At 46.1% G+C, this 17,274-nt stretch overlaps 2 protein-coding genes across 2 annotated transcripts in view; both read right to left on the reverse strand.

Moving 5' to 3' along the window:
• Positions 1–6,149: 6,149 nt before the first annotated feature.
• LOC115200879 (proline-rich extensin-like protein EPR1) lies at positions 6,150–8,661 on the reverse strand. The gene is made up of 5 exons (XM_029763994.1): positions 8,639–8,661; positions 8,519–8,534; positions 8,276–8,395; positions 7,783–8,064; positions 6,150–7,679 (listed from the first exon to the last, which is right to left on the reverse strand). Exons 1-5 carry the CDS (start codon positions 8,659–8,661, stop codon positions 6,150–6,152), a joined length of 1,971 nt encoding a protein of 656 aa, XP_029619854.1.
• Positions 8,092–17,274, reverse strand: part of LOC115201575 (metal transporter CNNM4-like) — a 17,309-nt gene continuing 8,126 nt past the window's right edge. The window contains exons 7-11 of the mRNA XM_029765337.1: positions 17,089–17,188; positions 16,438–16,586; positions 14,059–14,290; positions 12,711–13,019; positions 8,092–8,680 (exon numbers count right to left, since the gene is read on the reverse strand). Coding sequence (XP_029621197.1) covers positions 8,661–8,680; positions 12,711–13,019; positions 14,059–14,290; positions 16,438–16,586; positions 17,089–17,188 — 810 coding nt within the window. The 3' untranslated portion in view covers positions 8,092–8,660. The remainder of the gene's footprint in view (positions 8,681–12,710; positions 13,020–14,058; positions 14,291–16,437; positions 16,587–17,088; positions 17,189–17,274) is intronic.

Below are 17,274 nucleotides of genomic sequence, written 5' to 3' on the forward strand. Positions count from 1 at the left end.
GCTGTCTCTGTCTGTAGCGTTATTATTGCACTAATATCAGTAGCTACCATCTCAATGATATACATCTGATGTTCAAAATTGCACAAATGAAATGCGCTCACAGCTAGTGTCTGTAAGTGAATACCAATGTATTTCCAGGGACTTTGACTCGAAGCCTTGAATACATGTCTACACACCACCATGTGTCATAGTCATGCTGATACAAATGCTGTAACAACATAGAAACAACCTGGAATCAAAACGGGGGTTTTATGTGGTTATCCGTGTGTGTAGTGTTTTGACCCAGTCAGTATAGGTCACTGCCCTCCTGTTTCTCACAGTATGTTGTAATTCTTATGTTGTAGGAAAGTTCTTCTGAGAGCCAGGATAGAAATAATGATATTTTGTTTGTGCAAGTTCTCTTTTTTGTGTTTCTCATGACATTGGGGCTTAAAGTGCAGGAAACAAAGAACACTGTCAATACAGGAGTCCAGAATAATCTTTTTATTGAGGAGTTTTTAAAACATTCATTGGGAGGTCTGATATCCTGAACCCTGATATTCTGAAGCTCTTGTAAACCATTGAACCATCCCTAAATTCCCACATTCTGTCCCTTAATCTATATAACAGAGATGTTGATATAATGAGATCTACAGTAACATTTGAAAGCTTGGCTACACCTATTCAATGGCTGCATCACATCCGGCCGTGATTGGAAGTCCCACAGGGCGGCGCACCATGGGCCCGTCTGGCTTAGGGCTTGGCCAGGGTAGGCCATCATTGTAAAATACACATTTGTTCTTAATTGACTTGCCTAGTTAAATAAAGGTTAAATAAATCAAATAAAGATGTGTTATTTCATAGTTTTGTGGTCTTCAATATTATTCTACAATGTAGAAAATAGTAAAAATCAAGAATATGTTTTGAATGAGTAGGCGTGTCCAAACCTTTGACTGGCACTGTATGTCTCCACCCTAACAATGGGATTTGTCCACAGAGTGGAACGACGGCTGTCCGTCTGTTCCTCTCTTTGGATTGGTGGATACATACTGTTACTTTAATACTTTTTAGAATATTTGATGAGGGTTGTTGACGTCAACCGCCTGTATTCAATGGAGAGAGATGCTATGCTGCTGGCCTCATGTCATGAATATGCATACCCATCTCCAGACCACTCTGATATAAAGTGTTTTTCTCAAAGTTGACGGGATTTCACGTGTTCTACTTATATCAGTACTCTCGTAACAACCTAAGCATTAGGAAACTTCGATTAGATCAAGTAAACCTCAGGTAGAAAATAAGCCATACATTTTTTTGTTAAAACCAAATTCAACACACTCATTGACCTCCATACAAAAACTCTTCGCTTGGTGAGTGAAATAAACAAAATAGCACCACCTGCTGGAGAAGACAGATTTTTGACCCAGTTATCCCTCTCGCTTTGTCTCTTCCTCACTGATATATATACATCTCTATCTGCTGAATCTCTGTCTCCCTCAGTAATAAATATCTTCTCTGAGAGCATGAGACTGAGTTGCTTAGTTTCTCTGTTTGATTTCTCCAGCTCAGCTATTTGTCAGGTCATAAGGATGTGTGTGGGAGGGGCAAAGCGGTTCAGTGGAGTCCTTACAGGCAAAGTAAATCCGTGCCACTGAGTCTCCCCATAGATCACCCCCGTGTTTGTGTGCGTCACATCTCCTCCCACCTTCCCTGCAGTGCAGCGCTGTGACGCAGGATCTCTCTTCATTTTGTCTCTCCTCCCTCTTTCCCTCCCTTACTTTCTACTTCTCTCCCTCTGTATATGCTGTCTGTAACTCAGTCATCTGTCAGTCTTGCACAATACAGAGCAGCTCATTCTAAGCTCAGTCTAATAGCAGCTAACCAGCAGTGAATCGTGATGGTCCCAGGCTGGTTTTAGGGAATTATTATTGCTACAGATTAATAGGACAGAGCCCATTGTCGGACTACCTATATATTAAAGTAAGGGCACTATAAAACCTCTTCCTCGCTCTATACATCTCTAACTCCAAACCCCTGTGTACATTGGCTGACATTCCTATCAAACAACATCCATTCCTCTCATCTGAGCCTGTTTGACTTTACAGGGGTGTCTGTCTGTCCTTGAAAATGTAACATTGTCCTGATATCCTGACTGTACTCTGCAGCTGTCAGCTTATATTAGACAGGTCTTTTTCTCTCATGCTTATCAGATTTGTATAGACTATAACTCCTCCACCAAACTATACATCCAATTCAGCCTGGCTTTTCATAAGCCCAGGTCTGCGTCCTGCTCCTCTCTACATCAAGCTGAGTCCCTAGCCTAAGGTATTTAAATACAGTGGCTTGTGATAGTATTCACCCTCCTTGGCATTTTTTCTATTTTGTTGCCTTACAACCTGGAATTAAAATAGCTTTTTGGGGGGTTTGTATCATTTGATTTACACAACATGCCTACCACTTTGAAGATGCTAAATATTTTTTATTGTGAAACAAACATGAAATAAGACAAAAAAACAGAAAACTTGAGCGTGCATAACTATTCACCCCCCCAAAGTCAATACTTTGTAGAGCCACCTTTTGCAGCAATTACAGCTGCAAGTCTCTTGAGGTATGTCTCTGTAAGCTTGGCACATCTAGCCACTGAGATTTTTGCCCATTATCCAAGGAAAAACTGCTCCAGCTCCTTCAAGTTGGATGGGTTCTGCTGGTGTACAGCAATTTTTAAGTCTTACCACAGATTTTCAATTGGATTGAGGTCTGGGCTTTGACTAGGCCATTCCAAGACATTTAAATGTTTCCCCTTAAACCACTCGAGTGTTGCTTCAGCAGTATGCTTAGGGTCATTGTCCTGCTGGAAGGTGAACCTCCGTCCCAGTCTCAAATCTCAGGAAGACGGAAACAGGTTTCCCGCAAGAATCTCCCTGTATTTAGCGCCATCCATCATTCCTTCAATTTTGACCAGTTTCCCAGTCCCTGCTGATGGAAAAACATCCCCACAGCATGATGCTGCCACCACCATGCTTCACTGTGGAGATGGTATTCTCGGGGTGATGAGAGGTGTTGGGTTTGCACCAGACATAGGGTTTTCCTTGATGGCCAAAAAGCTCAATTTTAGTCTCATCTGACCAGAGTACCTTCTTCCATATGTTTGGGGAGGCTCCCACATGCCTTTTGGTGAACACCAAACATGTTTGCTTATTTTTTCTTTAAGCAATGGCTTTTTTTCTGGCCACTCTTCCGTAAAGCCCAGCTCTGTGGAGTGTATGGCTTAAAGTGGTCCTATGGACAGATACTCCCATCTCCACTGTGGAGCTTTGCAGCTCCTTCAGGGTTATCTTTGGTCTCTTTGCTGCCTCTCTGATTAATGCCCTCCTTGCCTGGTCTGAGAGTTCTGGTGGGCGGCCCTCTCTTAGCAGGTTTGTTGTGGTGCCATATTCTTTCCATTTTTTTTATAATGGATTTAATGGGATGTTCAAAATGTTATATTTATTTTAGAACCCAACCCTGATCTGTACTTCTCCACAACTTTGTCCCTGACCTGTTTGGAGAGCTCATTGGTCTTCATGGTGCTGCTTGCTTGGTGGTGCCGCTTGCTTAGTGGTGTTGCAGACTCTGGGGCCTTTCAGAACAGGTGTATATATACTGAGATCATGTGACAGATCATGTGACACTTAGATTGCACACAGGTGGACTTTATTTAACTAATTGTGTGACTTCTGAAGGTAATTGGTTGCACCAGATCTTATTTAGGGGCTTCAAAGCAAAGGGGGTGAATAAATATGCACGCACCACTTTTCAGTTTTTTATCTTGACATTTTTTTTTATAGCAAGATATTGTTTTCATTTCACTGAACCAATTTTGACTATTTTGTGTATGACCATTACATGAAATCCAAATAAAAATCCATTTAAATTACAGGTTGTAATGGAACAAAATAGGAAAAACGCCAATGGGGATGAATACTTTTGCAAGGCACTGTAGGCACAGATCTAGCATCAGCTTCCCAATACACAATCCTAACCTTACTATTTGGGGATAAAATGCTAGAACTGACCTTTGATTAGTGTCTAGGGGAAACATCACTGCTCTCTGCTTCATGCATGCAGATAGTTATAGCAGAACTATGGGAATTTGGGCTAATATTCTACAGGGAAAGCATACACCCAGTCCATGTGCTCCTGTACAAACCCAACCCCCCTAGCCTCCAGCTCCAGCCCCCTGCTCCAGCCCTGTGCTCCAGCCCCCTGCTCCAGCCCTGTGCTCCAGCCCTGTGCTCCAGCCCCCTGCTCCAGCCCCCAGCTCCAGCCCCCTGCTCCAGCCCCCGTGCTCCAGCCCCCTGCTCCAGCCCCCAGCTCCAGCCCCCAGCTCCAGCCCCCGTGCTCCAGCCCCCTGCTCCAGCCCCCGTGCTCCAGCCCCCTGCTCCAGCCCCCTGCTCCAGCCCCCAGCCTCCAGCTCCAGCCCCCAGCTCCAGCCCCCTGCTCCAGCCCCCTGCTCCAGCCCTCAGCTCCAGCCCCCAGCTCCAGCCCCCTGCTCCTGCTCCAGCCCCCTGCTCCAGCCCCCAGCTCCAGCCCTCAGCTCCAGCCCTCAGCTCCAGCCCCCTGCTCCAGCCCCCTGCTCCAGCTCCAGCCCCCGTGCTCCAGCCCCCGTGCTCCAGCCCCCTGCTCCAGCCCCCTGTATCCGCATCCTCTCAGCCCAGAAGCTAAACCCTCAGCCCCCTGTGTTCCTATGCCCTTGTGTGTCCCTGGATAGGTCACTTGACAGAGAAAAGTTCAAGGGAAATTTCAAAAAGATTGAACTTCATCATCTCCAGAATCCCCCCAACATCAACATACAGTATATAAAATATGGCAGATTTCTGTGTTATGTAGTAAAAAGATAGAAGATAACTGTTTCCAATGACATCATCAGTGTGCATCGTGTGATTTTAACCAATTATGAGTTGGCAATGTCTACTAATTGTCTACTAATTGATGATGTCATTGGAAACGTATCGTCCTCTGAAATTTCCCATTAACCTGTTGTGTTGGCATCTGCAGTAATTCATGCATGTGGGAGTAACAGTTCACTTTGACATGGGGCTCTACACAGGCAGATAGGATGTGACATTGCAGTAGTAGGTAACAGTTGTAACTATGGCAAGCCATTTTAAAATGCATTCCCTGGAATTAAGTAATGGTGATATGGAGATGACATGCTGTACAGATGACACTTGTTGTGTAAATGGCTCTGCTTTAAACCATGCAGGAACATAGTGTGTGTGTGTGTGTGTGTTATGATGATATGGCAAAAGTGAGTTTCTCTATCATCCAGAAGCATGTTGTTAAAACAGCCTATTCATTACACATAAAACCAAATTAATCACCACACTATAAATCAAATCTGCTCATTAATGAATATCAAATCATCATCAATATCTATTATCTAATCATAATAAAATACCTTTGCAAATGTAGGTAAAACGTAGTGCCATACGTTTTTGGGATTGTAAATATTGCATATCCCTTGTTTAAGGTGGCAGGTTTGTTGGAGCTCAGGTACAGTTATCATACATCTGTATTAAAGCTGCAATCTGCAGTTTCAAATCTGGTAAAAAGTATAGATCTGGTAGGACTGGGAGTCCATTGACTTCAATGGAACTGTGTGTGTGTGTGTGTGTGTGTGTGTTGCCTGAGACTTGACTGTTTGTGCATTTCTTCCAGTGGCCACATGTGACAAAGAAATGACAGACTGCTCCTTTGAATCAGTATAAAGTCCCTGTGGTTGTAGACATTGTGCTTGTTCTCATGGCTGGTGCGTGTTTCTTCCCTTTGTGCGGTCAGAACCCTGGCAGTGAGGATGGCATTCACATGGCAGGACTCCTACCAGCCATGGTTGATTGACTGATATCATAGAAGTATTCTAAGGACAGTTCCTTGTGCTGAAAGCACTTAAACTGTCTGATGGTAGAAGACAGACATTTTTGTCTTCTTGGTTGACAAATAAAAATATTTATAAGATGGCTCAGATCTAGACTTGCTATTTCCCCTCTTCATTTAGTTTCTTCTTCATCTCCCGTAGAGATGGGTGGATGAAAGGTAACTCAACAGAAATATACAGTAAAGTACATCAATTGATTCAAGTAATAATGCTTCAGTAGTCTGTTACCCAGAAAACTCAAAGGAGAGCGCATTCAGGATAGGGGTCTGGACAGAGGGTATTCAGGGATAGGGGTCTGGGGAGTGGACAGAGGGTATTCAGGGATAGGGGTCTGGGTAGTGGACAGAAGGTATATAGGGATAGGGGTCTGGGTAGTGGACAGAGGGTATACAGGGATAGGGGGTTGGGGAGTGGACAGAGGGTATTCAGGGATAGGGGTCTGGGTAGTGGACAGAGGGTATACAGGGATAGGGGTCTGGGTAGTGGACAGAGGGTATACAGGGATAGGGGTCTGGGGAGTGGACAGAGGGTATACAGGGATAGGGGTCTGGGGAATGGACAGAGGGTATACAGGGATAGGGGTCTGGGTAGTGGACAGAGGGTATACAGGGATAGGGGTCTGGGTAGTGGACAGAGGGTATTCAGGGATAGGGGTCTGGGGAGTGGACAGAGGGTATACAGGGATAGGGGTCTGGGTAGTGGACAGAGGGTATACAGGGATAGGGGGTTGGGTCTGGGGAGTGGACAGAGGGTATTCAGGGATAGGGGTCTGGGGAGTGGACAGAGGGTATTCAGGGATAGGGGTCTGGGTAGTGGACAGAAGGTATACAGGGATAGGGGTCTGGGTAGTGGACAGAGGGTATTCAGGGATAGGGGTCTGGGTAGTGGACAGAGGGTATACAGGGATAGGGGGTTGGGGAGTGGACAGAGGGTATACAGGGATAGGGGGTTGGGGAGTGGACAGAGGGTATTCAGGGATAGGGGTCTGGGTAGTGGACAGAGGGTATTCAGGGATAGGGGTCTGGGGAGTGGACAGAGGGTATACAGGGATAGGGGTCTGGGGAGTGGACAGAGGGTATACAGGGATAGGGGTCTGGGTAGTGGACAGAGGGTATTCAGGGATAGGGGTCTGGGGAGTGGACAGAGGGTATACAGGGATAGGGGTCTGGGTAGTGGACAGAGGGTATTCAGGGATAGGGGGTTGGGTCTGGGGAGTGGACAGAGGGTATACAGGGATAGGGGGTTGGGTAGTGGACAGAGGGTATTCAGGGATAGGGGGTTGGGTCTGGGGAGTGGACAGAGGGTATTCAGGGATAGGGGGTTGGGTAGTGGACAGAGGGTATACAGGGATAGGGGTCTGGGGAGTGGACAGAGGGTATACAGGGATAGGGGTCTGGGTAGTGGACAGAGGGTATTCAGGGATAGGGGGTTGGGTCTGGGGAGTGGACAGAGGGTATTCAGGGATAGGGGGTTGGGTCTGGGGAGTGGACAGAGGGTATTCAGGGATAGGGGGTTGGGTCTGGGGAGTGGACAGAGGGTATTCAGGGATAGGGGTCTGGGTAGTGGACAGAGGGTATTCAGGGATAGGGGTCTGGGGAGTGGACAGAGGGTATACAGGGATAGGGGTCTGGGTAGTGGACAGAGGGTATTCAGGGATAGGGGGTTGGGTCTGGGGAGTGGACAGAGGGTATTCAGGGATAGGGGTCTGGGGAGTGGACAGAGGGTATACAGGGATAGGGGGTTGGGTCTGGGGAGTGGACAGAGGGTATTCAGGGATAGGGGTCTGGGGAGTGGACAGAGGGTATACAGGGATAGGGGGTCTGGGTAGTGGACAGAGGGTATTCAGGGATAGGGGGTTGGGTCTGGGGAGTGGACAGAGGGTATACAGGGATAGGGGGTTGGGTAGTGGACAGAGGGTATTCAGGGATAGGGGGTTGGGTCTGGGGAGTGGACAGAGGGTATTCAGGGATAGGGGGTTGGGTCTGGGGAGTTGACAGAGGGTATTCAGGGATAGGGGTCTGGGGAGTGGACAGAGGGTATTCAGGGATAGGGGGTTGGGTCTGGGGAGTGGACAGAGGGTATCCAGGGATAGGGGTCTGGGGAGTGGACAGAGGGTATTCAGGGATAGGGGTCTGGGGAGTGGACAGAGGGTATTCAGGGATAGGGGTCTGGGGAGTGGACAGAGGGTATTCAGGGATAGGGGGTCTGTTTAGTGGACAGAGGGTATACAGGGATAGGGGTCTGGGGAGTGGACAGAGGGTATACAGGGATAGGGGTCTGGGTAGTGGACAGAGGGTATACAGGGATAGGGGGTTGGGTCTGGGGAGTGGACAGAGTGTATACAGGGATAGGGGTTTGGGGAGTGGACAGAGGGTATACAGGGATAGGGGTCTGGGTAGTGGACAGAGGGTATCCAGGGTTAGGGGTCTGGGGATTGGACAGAGGGTATACAGGGATAGGGGTCTGGGTAGTGGACAGAGGGTATTCAGGGATAGGGGTCTGGGGAGTGGACAGAGGGTATACAGGGATAGGGGGTTGGGTCTGGGGAGTGGACAGTTCAGAGAAAGGGCTTGAGCATCTGGATGTCTAAATACTACAGTGTGTTCCCAACTAAACTTCTACCCCAGTGGGTAGAAGACTGGGAGGAAGGGAAAAGAGAGTTTTTTTTATCTGTGCTAGATCTTCCCTGTTGTCTCTTCTCTCTGGCTTTGTGCTAGGTGGTCGACGATGACTGCTCCATGCCTTCCTCCACTCTCTTCTCCCATCAAGAACTCCTCTTGTTACCTGGAAGGGTAGGACACAGTGTCAATCTCTGCACAGGACACAAAACATTTTGAGATTTTATATTGTAAATATAAGAATATCTTTGATCGAATAATTACACAAATCTTAAAAACAAATCTGTCATTCAGAGTTCGTCTTTAAACAATACATGCCAGACTCTCTGGAGGAAAGTGTGTGACGCAACGAAAGATCAAACACAAAGTTCTGTTGCTATGATACGCCTGCTGTCACTATAGTCTGGCACCTAAAACCCTCAAACTTTTACAGATGCACAGTTGAGAGCATCCTGTCGGGCTGTATCACCGCCTGGTACCGCAAGGCTCTCCAGAGGGTGGTGCTGTCTGCCGAAAGCATCACCGGGGGCAAACTACCTGCCCTCCAGGACACCTACAGCACTCGATGTTACAGGAAGGCCAAAAAGATCATCAAGGACAACAACCACCCGAGCCACTGCCTGTTCACCCCGCTATCATCCAGAAGGCGAAGTCAGTACAGGTGCATCAAAGCTGGGACAGAGAGACTGAAAAACAGCTTCTATCTCAAGGCCATCAGACTGTTAAATAACCATCACTAGGTGGCTTCGACCCGGTTATGTAACCCTGCACCTTAGAGGCTGCTGCCCTATATACATAGACATGAAATCACAGGCCACTTTAATAATGGAACACTTTCATAATGTTTTCATATTTTTGCTTTACTCATCTCATATGTATGGTGAGAGAGAGAGGTGGAGAGTAGAGGAGAGAGAGAGAGAGAGGTGGAGAGTAGAGGAGAGAGAGAGAGAGAGAGGTGGAGAGTAGAGGAGAGAGAGAGGTGGAGAGTAGAGGAGAGAGAGAGGTGGAGAGTAGAGGAGAGAGAGAGGTGGAGAGGAGAGAGAGAGAGAGAGAGAGGTGGAGAGGAGAGAGAGAGAGAGAGAGAGAGGTGGGGGGAGAGAGAGAGAGAGAGAGAGTGGGGAGAGAGAGAGAGAGAGAGAGAGAGGTGGGGGAGAGAGAGAGAGAGAGAGAGAGAGGTGGGGATAGAGAGAGAGAGAGAGAGAGAGAGAGAGAGAGAGAGAGAGAGAGAGAGGTGTAGAGGAGAAGAGAGAGAGAGAGAGGTGTAGAGGAGAGAGAGAGAGAGAGAGAGGTGTAGAGGAGAGAGAGAGAGAGAGAGAGAGAGAGAGAGAGAGAGAGAGAGAGAGAGAGAGGAGAGTAGAGGAGAGAGAGAGAGGTGGAGAGTAGAGGAGAGAGAGAGAGAGAGAGAGAGAGAGAGAGAGAGAGAGAGAGAGAGAGAGAGAGAGAGAGAGTGTACAGTAGAGGAGAGAGGTGGAGAGTAGATGAGAAAGAGAGAGGTGGAGAGTAGAGGAGAAAGAGAGAGGTGGAGAGTAGAGAGAGGGATAGTAGAGAAATAAGAAGTGTATGAACAAAGCCCATTACAAAATCTGCTGCAACCTACAAGACTATAAATAAATACCATTACTTATGCAAACCATGGCCTTGGCACTGCTCTAGGCAATGTTTCCATGGAATGATTTTTCAAACTTCACTAGACTTGTGAGGACTGAGTAAATACCTAGAGTCAACTTGTGCAATACCTTAGGAGATGAAGCAGATCGCCTTCTTCATTTCACCAGCTTACCGTACCGTAGATCCCCAGAACAGTTGAGCCAGTCACGTGTTTGGTGTTTGTAAATAGCACAACGGAGAAAGCGGGAGCAGGTAGGTCAAATGTGTTGCAGTAATATATTAGTGCAACACATTTGGCAGAAAATAGATTCATTTTCATCCGATGACAAAAGAAATGCAATGCTATTTGGCTGGCAGCCACACAAGTAAATCAGCTTCATAAAAAACCAAGGTATTTTTTTCAAAAACGATGCATGGCCATCATATGTCTAATGTGTATCATTGAAAGAATGTAGCCAGCTACATTTCCTGATGTTTTTCTTGAGGTTAATCTGGTATTTTACCAGAGAACTAGGCTGGCCACACTGAAAAGTACAGGAGAAAGTAGCTACACATCAGTCAGAGCTCTGTCTGCTGATAGAATGCCTGATCATGAATTCTCATCTGAGTGAAGTGCAACTGAAGCACAGAATTAGTCTGATGCTGAGCAGAAATTACAATGAGAAGCATTTTAAATCTGCGTTTACAAAACGCAGCAAGATATTTCTTATGCATTTTACCCTTTTTTCCAGCGTGAAAAACGCAGAATTCTGCATTAATACGACCCTTAAATTTAACTTGCTAGTTAATCTAAGTAAGTGGCCGAATAAATAAGGTGACGGGGCATCATATTGTGTTAGCTTTCTGCCGTGTTTGAGAAGTAAAGCCCTATGGATGAGTTATCTGTACAGCTGTCACCATCTTGACTTCCTTGCATTTTTTCGTCTTCTCCTCTCCTCTCCTCTTAGAACAGGGCAGGCAGGTCCGTTGCCTTAGCAACTCGACACAGATAACTTTACATACACTTAGGTTGGAGTCATTAAAACTCGTTTTTCAACCACTCCACATATGTATTGTTAACAAACTATAGTTTTGGCAAGTCGGTGAGGACATCTACTTTGTACATGACACAAGTAATCTTTCAAACAATTGTTTACAGACAGATTATTTCACTATATTACAATTCCAGTGGGTCAGAAGTTTACATACACTAAGTTGACTGTGTCTTTAAACAGCTTGGAAAATTCCAGAAAATGATGTCATGGCTTTAGAAGCTTCTGATAGGCTAATTGACATAATTTGAGTCAATTGGAGGTGTATCTGTGGATGTATTTCAAGGCCTACCTCAAACTCAGTGCCTCTTAGCTTGACATCATGTGAAAATCAAAAGAAATCAGCCAAGACCTCAGAAAAAAATTGTAGACCTCCACAAGTCTGGTTCATCCTTGGGAGCAATTTCCAAATGCCTGAAGGTACCACGTTCATCTGTACAAACAATAGTACGCAAGTATAAACACCATGGGACCACGCAGCCGTCATACTGCTCAGGAAGGAGACGCGTTCTGTCTCCTAGAGATGAACGTACTTTGGTGTGAAAAGTGCAAACCAATCCCAGAACAACAGCAAAGGACCTTGTGAAGATGCTAGAGGAAACAGGTGCTAGGTATCTATATCCACAGTAAAACGAGTCCTATATCGACATAACCTAAAAGGCTGTTCAGCAAGGAAGAAGCCACTGCTCCAAAACCGCCATAAAAAAGCCAGACTACGGTTTTGGAGAATTGTCTTCTGGTCTGATGATACACAAATAGAACTGTTTGGCCATAATGACCATCGTTATGATTGGAAGAAAATGGGGGAGGCTTGCAAGTCGAAGAACACCATCCCAACCGTGAAGCACGGGGGTGGCGGCATCATATTGTGGGGGTGCTTTGCTGCAGGAGGGACTGATGCACTTCACAAAATAGATGGCATCAGTCAGGAAGTTAAAGCTTGGTCGCAAATGGATCTTACAAATGGACAATGACCCCAAGCATACTTCCAAAGTTGTGGCAAAATGGCTTAAGGACAACAAAGTCAAGGTATTAGAGTAGCCATCACAAAGCCGTGACCTCAATCCCATAGAAAATTTGTGGGCAGAACTGAAAAAGTGTGTGCGAGCAAGGAGGCCTACATACCTGACTCAGTTACACCAGCTCTGTCAGGAGGAATGGGCCAAAATTCACCCAACTTATTGTGGGAAGCTTGTGGAAGGCTACCCGAAACGTTTGACCCAAGTTAAACAATTTAAATGCAATGCTACCAAATACTAATTGAGTGTATGTGAACTTCTATCCCACTGGGAATGTGATGAAATAAATCATTCACTCTAATATTATTCTGACATTTCACATTCTTAAAATAAAGTGGTGATCCTAACTGACCTCTGACAGGTAATTTTTACTACGATTAAATGTCAGGAATTGTGAAACTGAGTTTAAATGTATTTGGCTAAAGTGTATGTAAACTTCCGACTTCAACTGTATATAACAGCTATAGAAGCTTACAACTCACACTCACACACACTGCTTATCAGTGTAAGCTGGGTGTTATATAACAGGTCTCCTTACCATTCTCTTCTTGGCTTTCCAGCTGGTCTTCCAGCTGGTCTTCTGGAATTTCTACCAGCTGGTCGTCTGGATATTCTACCAGCCATTTTCCCGGATGGCCTTCCAGACAATCTGTCAGACGGTCTTCTGGACGGTCTTCCGGACGGTCTTTTGTTCGATCTTCCGGGAGGTCTTCCGGTTTCTTCTCTGGTGGCTCCTCTGGTTGGTCTTCCTGACAGTCTTCCGGTCGGTCTTCTCGGATGTAGGGAATGTCATCCATCCGTAGAAACACTGAGTCACTGGGGCTCCTCTGTCCATCTGACTTACTGCCTGGAGAGGGATACAGTACTATTGTGAAAATCAGGACAGAGGCTGCTTCTCAGTGAAGTGCTAACCCGTTTTCAGCTTCAACATCTCCCTCCCTTGTCCCCTTGTTCCAACCCCTTCTGTGCATAGAAGTCCAGATCTATCTGAAAGAAGCAGATCCATGACCCATTAGCTGCAAACAGTGAGGTATTGAGCATTAGGGAAGCGGCTAGAGATGGTTATCATGCTGGACACCCTCCATGAGATGCGGCCTAGTCATGCCAGGGATGGTGGTGTAGATGAGGATGGGTCTAGTCAGGCTAGAGATGGTGGGGTAGCTGAGGCTGGGTCTAGTCAGGCTAGAGATGGTGGGGTAGCGGAGGCTGGGTCTAGTCAGGCTAGAGATGGTGGGGTAGCGGAGGCTGGGTCTAGTCAGGCTAGAGATGGTGGGGTAGCGGAGGCTGGGTCTAGTCAGGCTAGAGATGGTGGGGTAGCTGAGGCTGGGTCTAGTCAGGCTAGAGATGGTGGGGTAGCTGAGGCTGGGCCTAGTCAGGCTATGGATGGTGGGGTAGCGGAGGCTGAGTCTAGTCAGGCTAGAGATGGTGGTATAGCGGAGGCTGGGTCTAGTCAGGCTAGAGATGGTGGTATAGCTGAGGCTGGGTCTAGTCAGGCTAGAGATGGTGGTATAGCTGAGGCTGGGTCTAGTCAGGCTAGAGATGGTGGTATAGCTGAGGCTGGGTCTAGTCAGGCTGGAGATGGTGGGGTAGCTGAGGCTGGGTCTAGTCAGGCTAGAGATGGTGGGGTAGCTGAGGCTGGGTCTAGTCAGGCTAGAGATGGTGGGGTAGCTGAGGCTGGGTCTAGTCAGGCTAGAGATGGTGGGGTAGCGGAGGCTGGGTCTAGTCAGGCTAGAGATGGTGGGGTAGCTGAGGCTGGGTCTAGTCAGGCTAGAGATGGTGGGGTAGCTGAGGCTGGGTCTAGTCAGGCTAGAGATGGTGGGGTAGCTGAGGCTGGGTCTAGTCAGGCTAGAGATGGTGGGGTAGCTGAGGCGCACCACTCTACTTACGGACAATGCGATTCCTCTCATTGAGCTGTGAGGTGAGTGGTCCAGTGTTGTCCTCTGTGTGCGTGTGCCGTTCCAGGACGGGTCGCAGGTGAGTGTATGTGTGTGTCAGGGGTAGTGCGATGCTGTGGGAGCGGGTCTCAGGGATGGTGGGTCTCCCCTCAGGATCGGGGGTCTGGGGTACACTGTCCATAAGACTGGCTGTTAGTGCATTCTGGTAGTGGTTCCTCGAGATCTAGGAGACAGGAAAACACGCCACAAATACAATATCAACACATCATCATCAACACACTCCACAAACAGAGAATTAACTCATCACCAACACACTCCACAAATACAGTACCAACACACTCCACAAATAGTATCAACACATTATCATCAACACAAGCACAAATACAGTATTAACACATCATCAACACACTCCACACATACAGTATCAACACATTATCATTAACACAAGCACAACTACAGTATCAACACATTATCATCAACACAAGCACAAATACAGTATCAACACATTATCATCAACACACTCCACAAATACAGTGTTAACACAACATTATCAACACACAATATAAACTAATATAAGCAAATATCTATATATAGACACACACACACACACACACCACCAAGCTGTTTCTCTATGTAAATGCTACGTTTGTGTGTGTGCGCGCTAGTGATCTTTCTTTCTCAAACTATATTTATGACCTGGGGGAGGGGTGAGGGAGTGTGTGTGTACTCAGGATGTACATCCATCACTTTTAGTCTAAATTATTCATACTGAAAATGGAGGTCATTTATCCCCAATGATTAAAGTTAAGCTAAGAGATTAAAAGGAAAACGAGGGAAGGAGGGAGAGAGAGAGAGAAGGATAGAGGGAGAGAGGATGTGTCTGTGTTCAGTCAAAATCAGGGATTAAGACGTTTTAAAGGGAAATGAAAGTGAGATGCAGTATGGTTCTGGGTAGTTAGAAGTTTAGGTCTATTTTAAGTGTTGTGCACGTCAGTGGTGGACGGTGACGTTAAAGATGAGGGAGGCCTTATTTCTACTACATGATACTCTAATTTTCCCTATACCCATCATGAGGTTGTTACAACCTAGCTTACCCATGAATGTTTACAATGTAGATGCACACAGGTTGAGAGGAAGATTTGAGTAATTAATGGGACAGAGTGAAACATTCAATACCGACTTGCACACTCTTGCCTGCATCTATCTGATCTAGGGTGCAATCATTACTCGAACAGTTGCAAACGAGAGTTTCTATTGGAAAAATTCAGGTATGTTCATCCCCATTTCGTTCCATTTGCTTCCATTTAGAAATGTTTTTCAACAGAATCGGCGGAATGAATACACCCCTGATCACCCGCAAACGCAGATCACTTTCATAGCAGCCACATACAAACACCATGATCACTTTGCTCATTGTATAATTCCTTCTCGCATTTACGCGCGCTTCTCCTCTCACCTTTTCCTGTCGCTTGTGGACTCCATTGCGCAACACCACAGATGTCTGTGACCAGGCGAAAACACCTTTCCAAGTCAAACCTTTATACCATAACCGCTAACCGCTACACAGCCTACATCTTTGTCACCATATTAGCTAATGTCAGAGTAGTCAACAAAGCTACTAGAACTAACGTGTTAGTAAACCCGCTACAATCATGCAGTACAGTGTACAGCTAGCAGTTTAGCAGTTACACCGGTGGGCCCCGGTGGAAATAGATTTATAAAGCCAAAAGCTTACCTTGACTTGGAAATGTTCCAGTGTTGGGTAGCCATAGTCAGCTAGCTAACATAGCATCCCTCTGTTTGAGCCTGGTGTTTGAGTAGGCTAAACTAGCTAGCTGCATTCTCTAAGTAAGTAAGTGAAAGCAAAAAATAAATGCTATGAAGAAATAGCTAGCACTCTCTCTCTCTTGCTTCTCCTTCATTTTTGAAGAAATGAATTTGTTCAAAACTGTTCAACTATTGTCTTTCTCTTTGAGTCAACTACTCACCACATTTTATGCACTGCAGTGCTAGCTAGCTGTAGCTTATGCTTTTGGAACTAAATTCATTCTCTGATCCTTTGATTTGGTGGACAACATGTCAGTTCATGCTCTAAGAGCTCTGATAGGTTGAAGGACGTCCTCTGGAAGTTGTCATAATTACTATGTAAGTCTATGGAAGGTGGTGAGAACCATGAGCCTCCTAGGTTTTGTATTGAAGTCAATGTACCCAGAGGAGGACGGAAACTAGCTGTCCTCCGGCTACACCATGATACTACCCTACAGAGTGCTGTTGAGGCTACTGTAGACCATTGCAAAACAGTGTGTTTCAATTATTTGGTCACATGAATATATTTAGTGTAGTTTTGTGGATGGTGCAGGTGTGTGTTACCTTAATAATCTGTAGGTCAGTGAGTTGTCTGACAGAGAAGTCAGGTAGGTAGACTCCTCCCCCTCCTATACTCAGCTGACCCACACTGCCTCCTGATAGGACAGAGTCTGACTGGTTCAACCCACTGCTACCAGAACCAAACCTGTTGACTGGAGATGAGTTTGATTAGATTCTGTCAATTTTTTTCTCTTCCTCACTCTCTTTCTGTCTCTCTCTTGCTCTCTATTAGACAAGCGCAAACACATGCGTGTTCACACACACACACACACACACACACACACACACTGGGCTGGCCCTTTTGTGTCTGCTTATCAGTGTAAGCTGGGTGTTATATAACCCAGGCCAGGACATGTCTTTCTACCGACCCATTTTCTTAAACAGCTTTAATTACTGCAGTTACATAGTTTCCACTGCAGCCATCTTATCCCACAGATTCAAGAGAAATCGACAGTGGATTTCACACACACACATAACATAGAAATATTGTGATACTGTAGCATTTAGAACAGGGGAAGCTGGGGTAAGAATGTCCCATTCCATGACAATAAATCCTCTTCATCAACGTCATCACCATCATCATCAACAACATTATAATCACTAACACCAACTGATAAAATCTCATTGTGTTGTTGGGGCCGGGAGTGTATTTACCTATGGACAATGCTGGTATGAGGGCTGGCATGCCATAGTAGGAGAAAGCTCCGTTCTCAAAACGAAGAGCCTCCTTACCAATCTCCACCTCAACTTTACCCTGCAATGCCATAACACACAGACAGACTATTAAACAACAAAGTTTTCATAGATTTCCGAACTTGGGTAAAATACCGGTAGTTTTGC

The sequence above is a fragment of the Salmo trutta genome, chromosome 10, assembly GCF_901001165.1.
Source record: "Salmo trutta chromosome 10, fSalTru1.1, whole genome shotgun sequence".
Lineage (NCBI taxonomy): Eukaryota > Metazoa > Chordata > Actinopteri > Salmoniformes > Salmonidae > Salmo > Salmo trutta.

What these genes read in the sequence shown, in the direction of transcription:
- LOC115200879 (XM_029763994.1), bottom strand. Translation starts at nt 8,661, where the DNA reads ATGGGAGAAGAGAGTGGAGGAAG. An exon ending in CTACCCAGACCCCTATCCCT is followed by an intron (nt 8,065 to 8,275) that starts GTATACCCTCTG and finishes TCCACTCCCCAG; the next exon opens with ACCCCTATCCCTGAATACCC. An exon ending in CTACCCAACCCCCTATCCCT is followed by an intron (nt 7,680 to 7,782) that starts GTATACCCTCTG and finishes TCCACTCCCCAG; the next exon opens with ACCCCTATCCCTGAATACCC.